Source organism: Lycorma delicatula, chromosome 1 (assembly GCF_047948215.1).
Source record: "Lycorma delicatula isolate Av1 chromosome 1, ASM4794821v1, whole genome shotgun sequence".
Classification (NCBI taxonomy): Eukaryota; Metazoa; Arthropoda; class Insecta; order Hemiptera; family Fulgoridae; genus Lycorma; species Lycorma delicatula.
The window spans coordinates 359,796,734-359,818,321 of record NC_134455.1 but is presented as its reverse complement, the minus strand read 5'-3'; the positions used below and the strand labels follow the sequence as shown (position 1 = coordinate 359,818,321).

Sequence of the window (21,588 nt, the reverse complement as noted above, 5' to 3'; positions counted from 1 at the left end):
AAATTGAAAAAAATCATGTTATTGGCGAAATAAAATTTTATGTACTTTTAATTTTAATTCAAAAACGTTTACAGATGTTAATAATTATTAATAAATCAATATACTTAAATTAAAAAAAAAGTTAAAAAATATATATGTATATGAAGTCGGTTTCGAACCGATGTATACGGTTATGGATCCAACACGTACTCAGGTACACCTCATAACTACTTGAGCGACGTGATACAAAATTAATATATAATCTAATATAAAATGCGACACCAATGATACGATACCGGCACCTCAAAAAATGTGATGCAATGTGGTGCCCACCACAATATAATTGTGTAACTGTCCACTTTATTAAAGAATTGGAGGATCGTATCTCACATTCAAATGAAATATGTTTAAATGAAGTTCAGCAAAAAATGTGTATATGTAATTTAATAGGCGTACAAGGAAGTCATGTGGTGTTCACAACAGATTGTTTTTTACATGATTTATAGTGGATCACTTTTTCTAGATGAAAATTATATTTATTTTTTCATTCTGAATTTATGTATAACAAAATGTTAAATTTCACCTTTTCTATTTAAAAATCTAAAGCGCCATTTACTGTCAAAAATAAACTTTTATTGTTTTTTAAAGTAGTTTATCAGTAAATTATTTATATCACCTTGCTTAAATATAACGGGATATTTTCACATATCTATTAACTATACTAATCTATTCACATATCTATTTCACTTACTAAATAATTAACTATTCTTTCAATGTAACAGTTTATTTATATGTAGCGATATTAACTTTTATTGTGCCATTAAAAGCTTTTAATTTCTCAGTTTTATATAAGTATACTTAATGCATTTAAATTTAGTACTAAATAACCCAAGAATATTTTATTTATTACTTTCTAATAAAAGATAAAATTAGAAAATCATTCATTTCTGTTGTGTAATTGTAATACATTTAATAAAAGTTTAACATTTATTGTTCTTTTTTTTTCACCCTACTCCCCTGGGCCGGACATACAGTGAAGTATAGCTCAGCCCAGTAGAGTGTCTTTTAACTCCAAAGGGCCCCTTGGAGGGCAAATCAAAAATCAAAACCATGCTGATTTGTTTTTGACAGTATAAATAAAGAATTTGTTCGTCCAGGACAAACTGCCAACCAACTGTTTTACAAAGATATCCTTGAAAGGCTCAGGAAAAGAGTGATTCGCGTGAGACCAGAGAATGCAAAAAAGTGGATGCTTTATCATGACAATGGCCCGTGTCACATGACGATTTCCATCAGGAATTTTTGACAAAACGCATTCCTACGGTTCCTCAACCCCCGCTATTCACCTGATTTGAGTCCTTGTGGCCTTTTCCTTTTCCCGAATTTGAAACATATCTTAAAAGGACGTCATTTTGGAACTCTGGAGAACATTCAAAAGACTGTGACCGACCAGATAAAAGCCCCCTACCAGTTGAAGCCCTTCCAGCGCTGTTACCAGGAGTGGGAACACCGGTATCTGCGATCTAATATTCAAATCCGTATAAAACTGCTTTTACTAGGATTTGAACCTTAGAATTCTCAACGTCGAAATCAGCTGATATGCGATGACGAATTTACCACTAGACCAACCCAATGGGTTATTTGTGCATTTTATCAGAACAAAACTTTTTATTTTTAATTTAAAAATATAATTGATATGAAAATTAACAGTATCGTATCATAAATTATTTTTAAAGTTCTAAATAAATATTATTTGAAAAACATTTCAGTTTCTTTATATTTCATATCTTTCATTTTTATATTATTTATCAAATGATGAATATTCTCAAGTGAATATAATTACAAAGTTTCTTTTAACCTTCAGTTTTATCGTTATTCAGAGTACATTATTATTTTAATCTCAATAATAATAACCTTTATGGTTCACCTAAAAATAAGTTACTTATAATGGGTGCGGAAGTGAATTGAGCAATTTTAAAAAAGTTTAGAGTGAATTATTAATTTTATTTTATTTTAATGAGTATGAAACAGCGTAGACATGAAAGTATTTATTTACTGTTTTTGATTTTAGGTCGCGGAAAACAGAAATCTATCATCCAAAAATGACATCTTGCAAATGACCGCTATTCCGCCGTACACAATCAGTATGTCTCTTGTTAAAGTCACCCATTACTCTTTGCAGCATCTCTAGAAAGATTCTAGGGTTTTTAGAAGCCCAGTATCAAAAATTTGACTTGTTAACAAATTCTGACAAATGAAAATGAGCCAAAGAGCTCCAGTAAATTGTTGACAAGATTTTGCCTTTGATTAATTAACTTCAATAAAGTTTAACAGAAATTTACCCTGTTTTCATAATCACTTTCATGTATTGTATAAGTTGAGATTTCTACGGGTGAAGTTTGAGACCATTGTATAAACTTTACCATAAACTGCCATCGGACAGTCCGATTAACACAGTCCGAATGGCGACGCGCTAACCGGCGGCGTCGATCCGCCTCTTGGAGACTTCAAATGTCTCTCTCACAGTCGCGATATTCTCGGGGTTACGTACTATTTTTACAATACTATCGTTCTTCTGTAGCGTAGAATCAGAACCCAAGTCTTGAGTTGATGAAAAAGGAGACATGAGTAGATGGAATAGCACTATTGCGATCAATTGCGTAATGTTTTCGATATTCATTCTGAGCGATTACGTAACTGTCACCGATTTTGTAAAACATTTTCACAGGAAAGCATATTGTTCTCACTTCACTTCCTTTTTTCTGTTTGGCTTCCGGGAATCACCGTTAGGTATTCCTTCAGAGGATGAATGAGGATGATATGTATAAATGTAAATAAAGTGTAGTCTCAGTTCGACCATTCCTGAGATATGTGGTTAATTGAAACCCAACCACCAATGAACACTGGTATCCACCATCTAGTAATCAAATCCGTATATAAGTAACTGCCTTTACTAGGACATGAACGCTGGAACTCTCGACTTCGAAATCAACTTAGATGCGAATACGCGTTCACCACTAGACCAAAAACCAGTGGGTGTTTTCCATCTCACGGCTCCATTGCAACTAAACGCATATCAATAATCTACAAATTGGCAGTAGCGGTTTCATTCCTACTCGACTCTAACTCGGAAAAACAGTGTTACAAAATAACCCGATTCATTGCCGCCCCTTTTGTAATGTAATTATATTTATTAAAATTACATATTTATGTATTTGAAAAATTACATAAATTAAAAAGTACTTTTTTACTGTAGCAGAGTGTAATAAAAATATTTATTTATTCTTAAAAAAAGCTAAAAAAAAACTCTAGTATATCATAATCTTTAAATTATTAAATATTCTTCTTCTTGTAGTTTAACTAGCCTTCATATACAATATTATTTTATTATTATTTTAAGATAATAATTCCAAAAGAATGGAAAACTGGAAAGGGAAAGTAGCTGTGGTTACAGGAGCCAGTTCAGGAATTGGTGCAGCTATTGCAGAATCATTGGTTAATATTGGCATGAATGTGGTCGGTCTTGCAAGAAGATTGGATAGACTTGAAGTAAGTATTTGTGTTTTAATAAGGATGGCTCTTCAAATATAATTAACACACTAATCAATTCAGTGCATATAAACTATTCCTGTTTGTAAACCTTGTCTTTCATTGATTGTTGGCAAACATCTGGGCAATTACAACTTTGTCTAAAAAATAAAGAGTAAGTTGACCAGAAAAAGCGCACCTTAAATTCTTCAATCATGAAATTCTTCATCTGCCTGGACCTCAGTTTCCCATGATATTTACTTAAAATTTGCATCATGGAAGTCAACATATCCTTCGGATGTCTTTTGAAATCTAAAGATTCCTCCAGCTTTATTCTTTTAAAATCGTAACTATCCCTTGCTAGTATCAAGCCTTTTAATTAAATCTTTATTTCAATCCTCATGTCTCCAACTCACTTTAAGTAGTGATTGACAGAACCAAACCTAAAATGTTACATTGTATTTCTCCTAGCCAAGACATGTCAACCCTTTAGATTGTACGAATCTTACAACTTTTGCAGAAAAGTACCACCTTTTTAACAAGTTGCATCATTAAAAAAATTGTATCTTAATTTAATACCAACTTTTGTAGAAATTTGGTTTTAAATAAACTTTTTAAATTTTCAACAATTTTTTAATTAAATTTTTATGATAAACTATTTTAATATCTGATGTAATGAAAATTTAATATGCACAATACTTTATCTTTATTTTTCAGTAACTTCTAAATCTAATAATAAATGAATGAAATTACATTACATCTTTACATCTCTTTACATTATATTATTCTGTTTCACTGGTAAAATCACATTATGAAAAATTCTAATATACAAAACTGAACATCACCTAAAAACCATATCACTTTTTAATCAAGTTCAATTTTCAAACAACTATTAATAGATCGAAAAACGTTTTTTTAATGCAATTTTGCAGTTTTACTGTTGCACATATGTTACTCTAAAATAATAAATATTGGTAGTGAAAAACATTCAGTAGGGTTGACATTAAAATCTAATGTATTAAAAGTAAATAAAACATTCATTACAAACTATATTTTGAATTGTAATTATATGACATTGACATTTTTGAACATATAACTGCATGAATATAAGAGAATGCGAGGCATTTTCATAAACAAAAGTGAAAAGAAACTTTGAATGTATATGGATTTTTTTCATAGCAATCATTAACAAATTTCTTCTTATGATAATGAGTATAATGTCTTATACTCTTGCTTCATGACAGCAGTATGATTGATGAAAAGTTATTTTTTACTACTAATTTAGTTTTTTGAAAGATAGTATTTTTTTTTTGTTTTTTATTTAGGTTCATCTTTTATGTAATTTTAATAAGAAATGTTTGATGAAGGATAGATGAATAAATAATACCTTTTACCAGTATTTAGTTCCCTTACTGGGAACTGAATCCTAGATTAAGATAGTATAGTAATCAACACCCTGCTATATCAACTGGCTAATAAGTTGATAGTCCTCAATCTAATTGTGTTGCTATTCATCAGAATAAGTGATCTTTTATTAGCTAGAGGATGAGTGCATCTAGAATGCATTGAGATAAACGTGTTTAAAGTAGTGAAAAAATTGAATTTACATTTATACTATTTGTTTTTTAGCAAGTGAAATGTTAAGTGTTATAATCACATTACATAAATGTTGTAAGTACATCACTAAACTGTTTTATTATTTCAATTATATACTTCATTTTTATACCTTATTTATACTTAATTGTATATTTTAATGCAATATAAAATATTTAGTGCTATGTTTTGTAAGTTTATTAATAATACATTTGTGTGAACCTGTGTGTTTTCTTTTATTTTGTCTAATTCTTTATCAAGTGAGGATTCAGATTTAATTTTGCAACTGTTTAGAAATATGTAAACATTTTCAATTTTATATTAATTATATGATTTTTAGGAACTGAAAAATAAATTAAAGGGGCAAAAGGGAAAATTTCATCCAGTAAAAACAGATCTTGCAAAAGAAGAAGATATTCTATCTGCTTTTGAATGGGTAGAAAAGAACTTAGGAGGTATTCATATTTTGGTCAACAACGCAGGAATTCCTACAAAAATCAGCCCAATAGAAGGTAGGTTTAATAAATTTGTCAAAATATATAGATTGTTTAAATTATTAAAAATATTAATCTTAATACATGAAAGGGAACTTATATTATTGGAACAATGTATTATAAAAAAACATTAGGGTGTAATTGGTTAAAATGGGTGATCATGTAGTAAAAATTGATGATCTAAGTGTACCCAAAGCTGCTATAAAATGGCAGATAGAGCTAGGATGACCCACCAGTTTGGTCTAGTGGTGAACGCGTCTTCGCAAACCAGCTGATTTCGAAGTTAAGAGTTGTAAGGTTCAAATACTAGTAAAGGCAGCAACTTTTATACGGATTTGAATACTAACTCGTGGATACCGGTGTTCTTTTATGGTTGGGTTTCAATTAACCACACATCTCAGCAATGGTTGACCTGAGACGGTACAAGACTACACTTCATTTACACTCATGCTTATCATCCTCATTCATCCTATGAAGCGTTGCATTGTTCTAGAGGCTAAACAGAAAAAGAAAGAAAGGTAGAGAGAGGATGGAATAAGAAGATGAACATCAAAGTATAGTAAAGTAACATTTCATAAAATATTGTTGATAGTTGGAGAATGCTATTGATAGAAATGAACTGATAATTAAAAATTTTACTGCTTAATAAGTGAACATTTTTGTAGTATTTTGTGTTTTTTACCACTCTTATATTAACTCACTCTTGGAATATGTATGTGAAATTCATGATACGGAACCTTTTAGTAGAATTTTGATGCACTTTCATTTATCCATTCACTCTGAAATTTTGCATACAGGTTTGCTCCTGATGACAACACATTTTATCAACATTTTCAAGTTGCTTAAATACCCCTAAATTGCTAAGTTGCTAAGTGAAAAAATGCTCCTTGAACTTATGCAACCGCATTTAAATGCATATTTTCTTAGTGAAAGAATTATCCATGTTTGTGATACTGTTGTTTCAGTTGATTAAATTAAACGAAAGTATTTTTTTGGTCGTTTATACTGTAAAGTATAAAATTAAGAAAACTATAAAGTAGAAAATAAAAAATATATAAAAAAACCTTTTAAAAACCACTGTTACATTAAACGCACTAAAAAGTAGTAAATAATTTTAGGATGGTATCTCAAGAATGGATTTGACAACAAGCTTTGATGATGATATGTAAGATTATGTGAAATTCATAGCTTCAAATTAAAAAAATTTGATGTTTTTGCCAATTCTTTCATATGTGTAATGATTGGTCGAAAAGTGGAGTGCAAAGATATGTACTTTGACATTAGCACCCCACTCTTTAGGCCATTCATTAAAAACAAAATTTTCATTAGAAGCTATGACTTTCATATAATCTTACATATCACCATCAAAGCTTGTTGTGAAATCCATTGTGGGATGCCGTCCTAAAATTATTTCTTATTTTTTAGTGCGTTTAATGTAAGAGTGGTTTTTAAAAAGTTTTTTTAATATATTTTTTGTTTAATATTATTTTTGAACAATATCCATGTGTATTTTACAAGCAGAAAAATTATTAACATTTTTTTAAGTGTTAAAAAAATCAAATAAAAGAAATTTAATAAAGTTTCTATTAGTAATTAACTGATAAATTATTAACTTAAACTTGATTAAAATTCTCCAGTTTTGGATAAAACCTATTTGTCTTCTAAAATAGAAATTTAAATTAAATCTTAAGTTTTGATGTCTGCTAATAAGGGACTGCAAAATACTGGAAAAAAATTCCTAAGCTGTAATGATTGTTAATGTTTGGTTAAACATAGCTACTACATATTCTACTTAATGAGAATAATAACTTAACCATAATTAGTATGAAAACACATCAGCAAATAATTTTAATATTAGAAAATGCAACTATATTGAAAAGTGATGACTCATTTTATTTTTTGCAAAATGGGATTGAAATAAAGAGTAAATTTATTCTGTATTTAATTTTTGTATTTTTTTTAATTATATAATTTTTTAACTTTATATAAAATAATTGTAATACTAAATATTATGAAAAATCTGGTGAAGACTACAGATTCAGGTAATTGGTAGATTATGGGTGTGATGTCACACTATTTTCGATTAGTTAGATTGACATTGAAGAACTGCTGGTAAAATTAGTTGATTTATACAGAGGAACTCCTAACAGCTGGTCCAAGTTGTACTTTACCAACTATCAAAAGAACCGAGATGTTATTTTTCAATTAGCACATATCCTCAATAAGAATCCTCGTATTAAAGTGTTACTACAAAAAATGTGCTTGATCTCTTGCTCTTCTTATTACTTGTATGTGTTTATTAAAGATCTTGTTCAAAATCTCTAATACATTCATAAACAAAATTCTCATAAAGTTACCATTAAACAGATTGTAACTAAATTAAATTTAAATAAAACTGTTGTACAGTCCTCATTATCAGGTTAGCATAATTACTACCCATTTGGATAATATTCCCTTCATGATAAAACAGATCTGTGATGATAAAATTATCTGAAATCTATCTAGTAATATAAATAGATTTTTTTGGTATTGAAAATAAGAAAAATAGTTTGAAAATTAATTCCATCATGTAAGGTTTTTTCACAATTTGTTGTTTTTTGTTCTATCTAGAGATGTTAGCCTATAATAAAGAATCATTGAGTAAACTGTTGTTTAAATTAAAAAAATAATTTTATTATGTATGAAGATGCAAGAAGTTGAAATTCTAATAAAAATGTACTGGATTTATGATAAAAGTAGTAATAAATATATAACTGCTAATACAGCCACTTTTGTCTTACTACATGTCTAATAATTTTCCTGTTACTGTATGTCTGTCTACCTAATACTACATCTGTTGTTCTAGACAAAAAATTATGTTCAGTACCTTTTTTTACAACTGTGGTATGCATTTTTTTTATTAGTTTGTGACATCTTTATTTGTTTAACATTCTTTTAATATATATTATAATTTTTTTATATTTTCCAAGTAAGTAAACTTATATTTTACAACTTTTCATTAAGTTAAATTCTAAAGGCGTCAAAAGGCCAATCTCTTTTTGCTATATTTATAGAAACTTTGCTATCAAAAAAAAAAAAAAACATTACAATATTCAGAAAAAAAGTATATTTTGCATATTCTGGTATGAAATTTAATAACCAAGGCAAATCTTGGTCTCTTCATAAGGTTTGTTCAGTGTTGAAGAGCTCCACCAGTGGTTACAAAGAAAAAATCTTTCTGCTTTGGAGTGCCTCTAATTTAGAGAGAACCAACCAATCATAGTGGTGATTATTACTTACTTTTGTTCCCTGTAAAGCACAGGGATTCAATTTAAAAAACAAAAAAGATATTTTTTACCGAAGCCCTTGATCACTGATACATTCTGTATCTCATGGGCCAGAAATACCTTTCATTCACCACCATATAAATTAGAAGATATATGTAATGAAGAAACAGTGTCACGGCCTGTGTTAATCAACTGGGAGATGGAAATTATGATTATAATTCTGTAATTGATGAAGTGAAACTATTAAAGCAATCTGAATTAAATGATTTGGTTAGGGACTTAAACCTTCTTAAGGACTCCACTGAACTTTTAGGTTCAAGGCTAAAGAAAAAAAAATTGTTAGCTTCTTGTGCTATTTTAAAAAAAAAACGTAAATAGTATTTTACTGTGTGCTTTCATTAGTTTTAATGATATTTTACAGTAATTTTGATTTTCATATAAATTGTAAATAAATTCTAAATTTAATTAAAAATTGGTTTCATGTTTCAGAAAAATTATTGAAGCCTTTTGTGAAAATTCTTGTGATGGAAAAAATTTGAGGTCATATATGGATTCAATGCCCAAAAATACATATGAATCAGCTATCAAATTGAAAAAAAAGTTTGATCATTAAAAACATAGGCCTGCATAATTGTTTAGCTTTTTCTAGTTAAACTTTTGATTTGTGGGTAGCATCATTTCCTTTTACATTTTACACGATTTTTAATCCATTTTGACAATTTCTTCTTTACACTTTCTAGTAAGGTTTTAATCAGTCCTTATTTGATAGAATGGCTCCAGTCTCGTTCATGTCAACATTACAAATTCCTTCACAATATTCTCTTTTTTATTGTACGTATTTCGTATTCATATATTATTATAATGTAAATATAATACTTCACAAAACGCTTCTTTACAAGTTACTCTATCTTAATATAGAATAGCTGTTTTTTTAATGATTCTTCATGTATCATTGTTACTGCTATTTTTACTTAACTTTTAATTTTGGAGTTTTCTATTTACATAATACTTCTTCCTTATTTCATGCCAAAATTCTATGACTTATTACCTGCTATTTTTATAACTTTGGTCTTTTCATAAAATTCATTTTCATATCATCTGTTGAATACATTATGCTTTATATCCTAAAAATTATATCAGCAAATTTCATACAATTTATTTTATTTCCCCCATGCTGATCCCTTCAGCTTCTGCATTTTTGAATAAGGTTTGAATAGACCCTTACTCTTTAACTCATTTTCCTAGATCAAGCACTTACTTTGGGCGTATTTTAATTTGAATATGATATTTTATTGTCTTTCATTAATTTTACTGGTATTACAATTTTATTCTGAGCAAATGAAGTAGCTACTTCATTGATTAATAAATCAATGTTTTTGTAAACAACAGATTTAAACAATTTTTCAAGTATTTAATGTTTATTAATGCTTAATGACTCCATAATAATTGATGCCATTTAAAAGTAAACTTCTTTTAATTCTTCTAATTAATTGATTAATAAAAATTAGAATAACAAGGTGGACTGTTCAAAATAATGATAGTAAATTTTTAGAAAAATATTTACTTTTCAGCTACAAGCACAAATATATGGCGGGAAGTGTATGAAATCAATGTAATAGCACTACAGATATGCAGCCGAGAAGGACTAAGGTCAATGAGAAAACACAACATTGATGATGGTTATATTATAAACATTAGCAGGTAAGATAAAATCATTTACATTTATTAAAACCTTTATTTTTACATTAAAAAAAAACAAAACATAACATAACATTAAATTTAATTACTCATTTTCTGGTTTCTTCTTTTAAAAATTAAAACTATTTAGAAAAATGACACACATTCAAAGGTCAATAATCTAGGTACACGTTGTTTTCATTCTACTGATTATAAATGTACAAAAAAGTGTTGCTTTATCATATTTTTTGACTTATTTTTCATTTTAAAATGAAAAATAAAATATATAAATTTTAAAATGAAAAATAAAAATAAAAATTTTTTAATTTTCATTTTAAAATGAGAATCAAAAAAATATACATTCTTGTAGTGGCGGGTATAAAATTTTGAATTTGTATCAATACTCTTGTGTTTACATTTTTTCTTTTTTGTATAATCTGTATCGGCTGTTTATTATTTGTTGTTGATCATACTTAATAATTGAGATTTGTGTCGACTGATTTCAGTTACTGGTAACTTGTTAACAAGATTAAATTATAAAATTAAATGAGTTTCAGAACTTCGTATAACATCAGAAAAATTAACTTTTATTCCCGTCTCTACGTTGTAAAAAATTATGCCATATTGATTTCTGTTGCTTCAGTAGCTGAAGAATTATTATATTAAGTAGATTTGTTTTGACTTGCTATTATGAAACTAATTAATTGAATTACAGAATTTATATACTGCAATATAAATTCTAAATTTCAATAAAATTTTGTAGTGAATTATCAGTGATGTAAAAAATTAATGAAATAGATCGAAACAGTCATTTTTACAATATCAACTTCAATTAAAAATTTTTCTATTATAAAAAATATAATAATGACATAAATAATGATAAACATGGATAAGTGTTGGGTCTTATTTTACGATATTTCTGAATAATTTCAATATTGTATTTACAAATTTACTGTACTGACTGACATTTTATGTATTGGAAATTAAGACATTTCATAAGGTTTAAAATAAGGAAAGGTGATGGACCTTTTACAATTTGCAAAATATAAAAAAATTAATTTAATTAAATAAACTGCTATCGAATAATGATAAATTGAAATTTGTCTAAATCAACTGTACATGTTTTGTTTTTTTTTTCTACTGATAAAACCTGTTACAGATGCGTTCACAAAAATATATAAGATTTGATATTTTTCACATGCTTGTCTTAGAAGAAATTGAAGAATGTCATTGATTTTATACAACCAATTTTTCAATAGTTAGTTATTCTAAGAATGTAATCCACTTGCACTACAGACATTAACAAAAACTTATGTGGAACACTACCATTATACCATTAATCTGGAGGGTTTTTGATGTGAGTCCCCATCAAGTTTGGGATTTTTTACAAACATCACAAAAAAACTATTTCTAATTTATCACAATCAATAAAAAAAAGATCAATAAAAATAAAACAATTAAATGCAATCAAAATGATTTTGAGATTCAGTTTTAAATACATCTTATTGACACGAAAATGTTTTTTGAATATTTCTAATAAAATAAATTTTATAACAAACGTAAAAAACTTTATAAATATATGAAAATACATTTTCTAGTATTCTAATATTCATTAATCAATTTAATATCTTACTTTAATTCATGGGAAAGCAAAAATATTAGTCACTTTTCTAGACCTTACTATGTAAAATGTAGATTAAAATTGTAATTTTATATACAGAATACAGCTTTATTTCACAATCATAATTAATGCGTTTCCAGAAATATCAAAAAGAGTAAACATGAAAATATCAACATATTAAACACATCAGAAATTTCAATAAAAAAAAAAAAAAAAAAGTTATAAAAGTGCTAAATTTTGTATTACTGATCATTACTACATTTCACATTCTATCACAGCTTCTGTGTCATCCTGAAAATTCTTCTTATAAATGTGATATATAAACATTTTTTTATACAAGTAATAAATTGATTTTAATCAATTTCTCAATCTCAGAATTTTTTTTTTTCAATCCAACCGTGTAATAGGACATTCTATGATTTCTGATGGAGTTTCTCTGTCATAATGGGAGTGATATTGAGATCTAGAAAGTTAAGATAAGGCAGTATGGCTGGTTTTGTTCCCAATACTTTCCTGCAATACTTCAGTAACAGTGTTCATAGTAAATACTTTTTAAAATTAGTATTAGTAATTAACTTTTTGTGATAATCAAGAATCAGGTTGAATCAATGCAATGGTACTTTAACAACAATTTTTGGTGAACAATTTGTGGTAGGGTTATTATTGATAATATGATACTTTCTTACACATTTTACAAAGACCTCAATGGGGAATACTCAAAGATCTCAATAGGTTCACAATGTACCTTAATACAAACAGTTTTTATGTTGCCATGTGCAACTTGTAAAATTATATTCTGAATTGCTGCAGAAACCTGAATGGTTCCTGAATTCTTTACTTGTGGGGTAATGTATCTTCTCCCACAGATGCTGGTCCCATCTGTGAAACCTGAAAAATACAGACTGATAACAAGTCTTCCAACTATAGTAAAATTTTTACTTTGATTGTGGCAGCAAAGTTGAATAAACACTTGCATTTAAATGGTCTAGTAGCGAAAAAATATAAAGAGTGTAAATAGAACAGTAGGGGAAGCAAGGAACAGTTTATTATTGATGCAAAGAGAAATGGAAAGGCTCTCTACATGACTTATATAAACTATCAGAAAGCACCTGATAGTGTACCACATACTTGGTTATTGGAGGTGCTGTGTATATATAAGGTAGACAAACAGATAGTGAAGTGCATGGGTTTTTTAAAGAAGAGGTGAACGACACAGTGGCTCTCTTTCAAAATGGTTTAGATCTGATTTTTAAAGATAAAATTGAAATTAAGAGAGGAATATTTCAAGGGGATGCATTGAGCTCTGTATAGTTCCGTCTTGCACTGAACCCTATGTCCAACAGTTTCAGTAACATAAAGAGGGAGGGGGGTTCTCATTATTCAGCAGAACATGACATTTTAAGCTCTCATCAGTTATACATGGACGACATCAAATTATATACTGATAACAAGAGGAACCTGAATTGCCAATTAGATCTGTTTACAGAATTCAGTAATTATGTCAAAATGTTCTTTGGCTTAGAGAAATGTAGAATCCACAGCATGGTTTTGGGTAAATGGGTAAGTCATGAGGGATTTCAGTAGAGAGTGAAGTATTTCAGTAAGACAGAGTGCTTATATGTTCTGACTCCTTATGCGCACTAAATGCTGTTCGAAACAAGAACATTAAGTATGTCCATATCACAAACATTCTGTCCATTCAATATGTATTAAACCGAATGGGACAACGATGCATATTAGCAAGACTCCAGGGCATACTGGTATCTCAGGAAATGACAGTCAGATGAAGCTACCAGAATGATAACAATTTGTGAGAACACAGATATAATTCCTATTTGAGTGGCAGACATTAAAAACTGTTTAACATTACTATCAGAACCATGTACAGCAATGAACAGAGAAGACTAAACATGAAAATAAATGCAATTAAAATTACTCCATTTATATGGAAGAGCGATGCAAAACTGACTTCCAGAACTAGTGGAATTGACCAGATTCAGAATCAGTCACAAGTGAATAACAAATTTGTATTTGTTAACTGGAGAATAAAATCTAATGAGCAGTGTATGTGACAAACCACTTACTGTTAAGCTTCTACTGGAAGAATATACAATATACGAAAACCTCAGAAAGAGGCATGAATTTAAAAAAAAATATCGCTGTTTTAGAAAATGATAAAGAAGTAATAATAGTTGTTTACCTACATGCCAGTGGGTTACTAACCTATTTGTAGTAAGCCTTAGATGAAAATCAGTTTATTTAATGTTGATTGAAAATCCCATACATGAGGTCCTAAAACAGGCCAGAATCGGCATCTGAACATAGGGTTCTCACAATTTACATGGTATTGTCAATAAATTTTTTTGTAGATTCCATTTGAAAGAGTGCTAATTTTCCATTTTTAATCTTTGTGTTATATGTAAATGATAGCACCCTTTACACTTCGTATGTGTTATGTATCTGTTGTACTTAAATATCTAAATGGTAAGTATATATATTTATACATTTCTATTTAAAATGTAAAAGGGCCTAAACACCCTTAAATCTGAAAATCTTGCTTGTGATTTTATTCTCTTTTTAAAGAATATGATGAGGGCTAATGACATAGAAATCAATGCCCATTTACTCAATCAAAAAAAAAACTTTAATAATAAAAGTAAATATTATTATTATTAGTAATATTAAAAAGAGTTATAAAAAGTTTTATAATGTTAATGGGAGCACGAGGTTAACATTACAAAAAGGTAACACAACCCACCAGGAGAGAAAATATTCACCCTGTTATCTGTTGTGTTTTTTTTTTACATTTTATTATTTCATGTTACTATTTAGGTGGAGAAACTTTTCCCTTGTAATAACCTAAAATAATTTGAAGCATGTGTTTTCTTAGGATATTCAACAGCAGGATATAACAATACTGGTTTTTCTGTTTGGCAGTGTCGTACCTTACTTGAAGGCTTCAATAAATGATAAAATAAAATATATTTTTAATCATGATGGAAATAGCACAGACATATCATTAAAAAAGTTTTTCAAATTAAAAATTCATTTGTTTGTATTCACATACATATATTCATGTTTCCAAAATATGTAAAAAAAAAATCATGTTTAAAATTTTATAGTGCAGTAATAATAATTAAGAGTATTTATTTAAATTTTACAGCATAGCAGCACATGTGAGTACACCAATGCCTGGTATTACAACATACTTTGCTTCAAAGAAAGCAGTTAATACTATTGGTGAAGGCCTACGTGCTGAACTTGGGCAAACTAATTCCAAAATTAGAGTAACAGTAAGTCTGATTTATTGAATTTATATGAAAATGTCCACTACATTTTACTAATTATATATTATTCTCTTGCAAGTAATATTAAAAAATTTAAGAGAGCTTTAATATTCCTTGTATGACCAAAATTAAATCAGGTGTTATAGATAATAAAAAAAGAAAAAGTCATGGATACAGATAAACATTTTTAAATCCATCAGTAATACCATAACAGCTGAAAAAAATCATTTGAATAATCATTCCAGTGTATCTACTAATAGTGTATCGACTGATTATTTTTATTTTCATGGTAGTTACAAAGCAACATGTTTATCTCAAGTAAATTCCATTTGCAAATAAAACATAACTGGAAATAATAAATCAGATTGCGTGCAAGCAGTAACATGCACTTTTCAATGCAAAGTATGAAACGCTGCTATCAAAGTTTTTTACAAATTATAGAAAATTTGACTGAAGTGAAGGCAATGCTGTCGTGTAGTGAGATAATTTGTAGACAGAAGCAGGGATCTAGGGTTCAGATATTACAGCGAATGCAAAAGCTAAGAAAACTAAGAAAGGTTTCATGATAAGATTAACTATGAAATTTTCAGAACTAATTTTTCCTGAAAAAATAGTTTTTTTTTTAATTATCAGAAAATTGAAGTGTAGACAGTTATATAAAAATTAACCAACATTAAATTTTTGATACTGTAACATGTTTTTCATCCAACCTTTATTTATCATTCTGCCAAGTGCCAGTTCAATTATAATGATTTTTAAAATGCTCATGACATTTTATGTCTTGAGTGTGCAAAAGAAGCACGTTCTGAGATCTGAAGGGCATTTTGTGATAAATTTGGAATCATCAGTGAAATACTAAGTTTGATTATAACAATTTGAAATTAAAATAAAATAATGGAGATGTACAAGGTCTGTAAATAAACTAATGAGATTAGAATTTTTGGCAGCCAAAATATCAACTCTGTAAAGGTACATAAAGGTACATAAAGGTATATATGATTATATAAACAGCTGATTTATATTAGATATTAATATTTTTAGTCTATTGTTGCCACATGAGATGTAAAGAAATTTTCTGTGATACGTGTTTTTGTTTTGTGTTAAAAAAATGAGTGATTCTAATTATGAGCAACATTGTGCAATCAAATTTTTGTGTTAAATTCAGCGAGAATGCTACTGAAACTTTTGAAAAATTGAAAAGGGCGTATGAAGATGATGCTCTGTCATGAGCCCAAGTTTTAAGTTGGTTTAAAGCATTTTCAGATGGCCGGGAATCAGTTGCGGATGATTCACACTCCGAAAGACCGTTAATGTCAAAAAGTGACAACAATATTGAGCAAATCGAGACTTGATACAGTATGACCGGCAATTAACTGTCAGAATGATTGCAGAACAATTAAATCAGAATCATACAACAGATCAAATTTGAACATCTAATTTTGACAAACGAACTGGATATGACAAAAGTTTGTTCCAAATTGGTCCCAAAAACCTCACTGTTGAACAGAAAAACAACAGGGTGGAAGTGTGCCACAATCGTCTAGGGCGATTTGAAACCGATCCCGATTTTTAAAAAAAAAGTTATTACTGATGATAAATCTTGGATATTTGTGTACAACCCAGAAACAAAATGCCAGACAAGCAGTGGCACACTTCAAACTCATCACGTCCAAAAAAGCAAAAGTAAGCAAAGCCAAAATCAGAACCATGCTAATTTGTTTCTTTGATAGTAATGGCATTGTCCATAAGAAGTTTTTGCCTACAGAGCAGACTGTAAATCAATATGTTTACCGAGAAATTCTTGAAAGACTGCGAAAAAGAGTTGCCCACGTGAGATCAACCGTCAAAGTTAACTGGAAACTGGGTGCTGCATCATGACAATGCACCTTACACACTGAATTCTCAATTAATGAGTTTTTGACAAAGAAAAACATTTCTGTAGTTTCTCAACCACCTCATTCACCAGACTTGAGTCCCTGCGCCTTTTTACTGTTCTCAACTTTAAAAAAACACCTCAAAGGACACAATTTTGGAACAGTAGAAAACCTAAAAAATTGTATCGACCATCTGAAGCATATTCCTGTTTCTGAGTTCCAGTACTGCTATGAAGAGTGGGAAAACTGTTTGAAGTGTTGTGTGGCTTCCTAACGGAACTATTTCGAAGGTGAAAAGAGTCCACATATAATTGGATTGTAAATAAAACGATTTTCTGAACCAATCTCATTTTTTATTTACAGACCTTGTATAATGGATACAAGGAAACTCTTATGATTTAATAAAAACAATAGAATCTCTGTTTCATAATTTAGCCTGAATATTTAATGGTGATATATTTGTACATATCTTTTTGCCTGAATAAAAAGATTATTATGTTTGAGTAAATAAAGAAATGTAATGAACAATATAATAAACTAATATTTACTGAATAAATAAGCAAAAAGTAATTACTTTATTGCCTGAAATTGATATAAATCTAAAATATAAATATTTTTTTGTTTTTCGTTATTGTTTTCAAAAAAGAGTGCCTGGTATGGGAGTCACACATCTGCAAACAAGTTACTCATTACAAATTAATGATAAATATGTCATCTGATAAAGGATATATGAATCATTATGTTTATTTACTGAAACTACAAAAACTATATTAAATTGCCCAAAAATTTAATGCATTTTTCATTACATTCTATGAACTTCAAAATTCCATTTTCGATATTTTTGTTCGTGGCTTGATTATTTGAATTTGCTATCATTTGTGAATTGTTTGTCACCCTAAAACTCCGTAAAATTTATTTGCTTATGTAGTTTGTTTAAAGCTATTTCATCACATTACACAAAATTTCAATATAGATTAAATGCCACTTAGTAAATGACATTGGTTGTCAGATGTTATGCAGTACCCATATTTTGCCAATAATAATTTCTTTCATCAGCTATATTAACCTTTAATAACCTTCTTTTCCTGTTTAGCCTCCGGTAACTACCGTTTAGATAATTCTTCAGAGAATGAATGAGGATGATATGTATGAGTGTAAATGAAGTGTAGTCTTGTACATTCTCATAATTATTAGCAGATTAATTTATGACTTTTTATTTTTATTTTATTCTAGACCATTAGTCCTGGATTTGTTAGAACAGAAATAATGGACAAAATAGGAATGAAAATACCCCCTGAAGTGGCTGGATTGGAATCATCAGATGTCGCAAAGACTGTAGAACTTTTGTTACAACTACCACCACATGTGCTTGTATGTATTGAACTATTTAAATATTTTTATTATTTAAATTCTTCAAATTTATTACAACTGAATAAAGATGACAATTTCATAGTATATTGTTTATGAGATAAAAATAGCTTCACAAAGAAAACCGTATATGACCCCAGAAACTTCCTTATAAATGCGAAAATAAATAATATATATTTACACATATGTATATATAAGGCCATGATTAATTTATCACCAAATAATTAAGTAAATAATTAAAATTAAATAGAGTACACAGCAGTTATTAAAACTGGATATTTAAACTATAAAAAAAAAAATAATAACACAATCTAAAAAAAACTAGTTTTATACCAGGTAAACCCATCTTCCATAAAGACAGCTATATGTAGAAACCACCAATTGGGTTAAGTATACAACGTTGCATGCTCTTAAACATTTGTTGAAATGTTTGCTGAGGAATTGCAGCGACATATAGTTCAATTGCACTCTTCAATTCGAAAATGGTGTAACAATAAGTTTGGTAAGCAGCATCCTTAAGGTAAAAAAAACAAGAAAAAATCAGAAGGGGATAAATCAGGAAACCAAAGGGCCCTGAACCCTTCAAAATCACTTGTCCATGAAAACACCTATCCAAGAAAGTCATTGTTGGCTGTCTGAGCCGTAGCATTGTCCTGCTGAAACCACATGTACTCTAGCCGGTCTTCAGGTATAGTGATTACAAATAGTTACAACACTTGTATGGAGCACTCACTGTTCGTTGTACCATGAAAGAATGTCATGAAGATTTGCATAAGTGACATTGCATACCAAACATCCACTTTTTGTCCATACAGCTGATGTGGATTTTTCATAAACCAAATGTGTCAATTCTGTGCATTTACATATCCATCAAGGTCGAACCATGCCTCATCACACCAAAACCAATCATCAAGTTCTTCTCTACTTGGTGTTACAGATGTCATGACCCACTGTTGGATTCATTTGCTGCGACGTAGGACTTTTTATTCATCTTTGTCAGCTCTGAAATAGTGGCTGTAAGTGAAGAAACTTGATCAGAAAGCATCTAAATGAGTTTCTTAAGTTCATTGCAGGATCCGTACTGCTGATTATGAACATTTGTAGGACTTTGTTTCGACATAGCGCTGGCGAAAGATAGTACTGGTTTGACGAGGTTTCGTGAGTTAACTATCTTTCTATATTCCCAGTGTGCAGCCGGGAAAGTTAGCTTCTGCTCGGTACAGATTTTGTGGATTGCCTTCTTTTTCTTAAAGGTTGGGCAATCTCGGGAGCGGGCTGTATGTGAACCACTGCAGTTCGCACATTTTTCACTTTCCTCGCAGTTAGTGTCGTTGTGACCTTACTGCGATGTTAGCACATCGAGCACAGATCTCCGTTCTCGAGCAAGATGTTGTAGTGTGACCATACCCTTAGCATCTGAAACATCGTCGTGGGTTGGGTATGAATGGTCTTACCCGAACTGTGAGGTAACCCACTTTAATCTTCTCTGGTGGAACAGGAAGACTGAAATTCAGTATAAGAGACGGTGTCGGTTCTTCTGTTCTGTTCTACCGTTTCATTATACATTTCATTTCTATAATACCTCGAGCACGAAGATCATCAGCAATTTCATTTAAATTCATTTCCAGAAGTTCACGACAAAAAATTACCCCTCGGCTGGTATTTAGGGTCTTGTGGCACGTCACAATTTTGTTTATGCCGCCCATATTGGTGTGACGTAATAGGGAGCGACTCTGCTCATCGTTAAATGTTTCCACCAGAATTGTTCCATCACGTAATTTCCTAATGTTCCTCGGAGAACCAATTCAACCGGTGACACATTTGTTAATGAGGAAAGGTGAGACCTTTTGAAGGGAGCCACCTTCCTGATTATTCCGAAGAACAACAAAGCGAACATTCCTACACTTGACACCATCTTTGTAGCAAGATTATCCTCGTCAGACGAAGTTGACCGAGGGATTTTCACTAGACTGAAATTGGTGGTTTTTTCAGATGGACCACCAATCATCATAGAATTAATTGAAGGAACTGAAATTTTTGGTCCCACAAGAACCGGCGGTATAATAGACCACTCCAACAGAGCGCACGCGTATTGCAGCTAGAGCTAAATACAACTGGATTTGCTCTGGTGCCCAGAGTACATCGTTCGAGACTCACTACGTAGAGCCATTTACCTATCGGCACGGTAGTTCCCACCTTAGGTTACGGTTGCGTTTCGTAAGATGTCGCAACACCACCGAGTGTAAATAAAAGAGAAAATTGTGTTGGATTTATTTGTATAATAGTTGAGTAAATGTATATGTTGCAATTTGTGTAGTGTTCCTGGTTAAGTATATATGTATAGTATAAAGCTCAGTGTGTAGTGGGAAGAAAATCTGCAGAGCTAGCCCTGCATAACTGGCACATCTAATATAATGGGAGACACTTAATTTTTCTGCTGCATTGAGTAACCCATTTTTCCTCAATTAAACATGTAACAAAAGAAGAAGGAAACATTCTTCTTCATTCTGTATCATTTTTTGAACACTCTCTAGTATAATAGGATTTATCCATGATAACATGAAATTTGGAACAGGTTACCAAAAGAATTTGATGGTACTGTCCACACTAAAACAAAGGAATTGTAGAAAAGTAGGCAAATAATATAAGTTGTATAAATATAAATGATATCTTTAAAAATCTACTACTAATAAATAATTTATTGTAATTGTTTTTATTTTAGATTACTGAATTTGTGGTTCGACATGTCATAGATGAAACATCAAGATTAAAAAACCACAGCAATAAAAGTGAATAGTTGGTCTAGTGGTAAACATGGCACATTGTTATATCATATTGCAAAGTTCATAGCATTACTTATTCAAATAAATATATTTTTTAAAAGTCCTATGTGTAAAACAA

The 21,588-nt window shown here is 29.8% G+C and overlaps 1 protein-coding gene across 4 annotated transcripts in view; it reads left to right on the top strand.

The window, feature by feature from the left end:
- The window catches only part of LOC142334482 (farnesol dehydrogenase-like), a 44,101-nt gene extending 22,513 nt beyond the window's left edge, over positions 1–21,588 (top strand). For 3 of the 4 annotated variants that reach the window (XM_075382551.1, XM_075382550.1, XM_075382549.1), the window contains exons 2-7: positions 3,380–3,528; positions 5,441–5,612; positions 10,432–10,561; positions 15,322–15,451; positions 18,553–18,690; positions 21,410–21,588. In XM_075382551.1, the coding sequence (XP_075238666.1) occupies positions 3,397–3,528; positions 5,441–5,612; positions 10,432–10,561; positions 15,322–15,451; positions 18,553–18,690; positions 21,410–21,484 (777 nt within the window). In that variant the 5' untranslated portion in view covers positions 3,380–3,396 and the 3' untranslated portion in view covers positions 21,485–21,588. Of the gene's footprint in view, positions 1–3,378; positions 3,529–5,440; positions 5,613–10,431; positions 10,562–15,321; positions 15,452–18,552; positions 18,691–21,409 lie in introns of all 4 variants that reach the window. The other variant, XM_075382552.1, reaches the window with a different exon arrangement.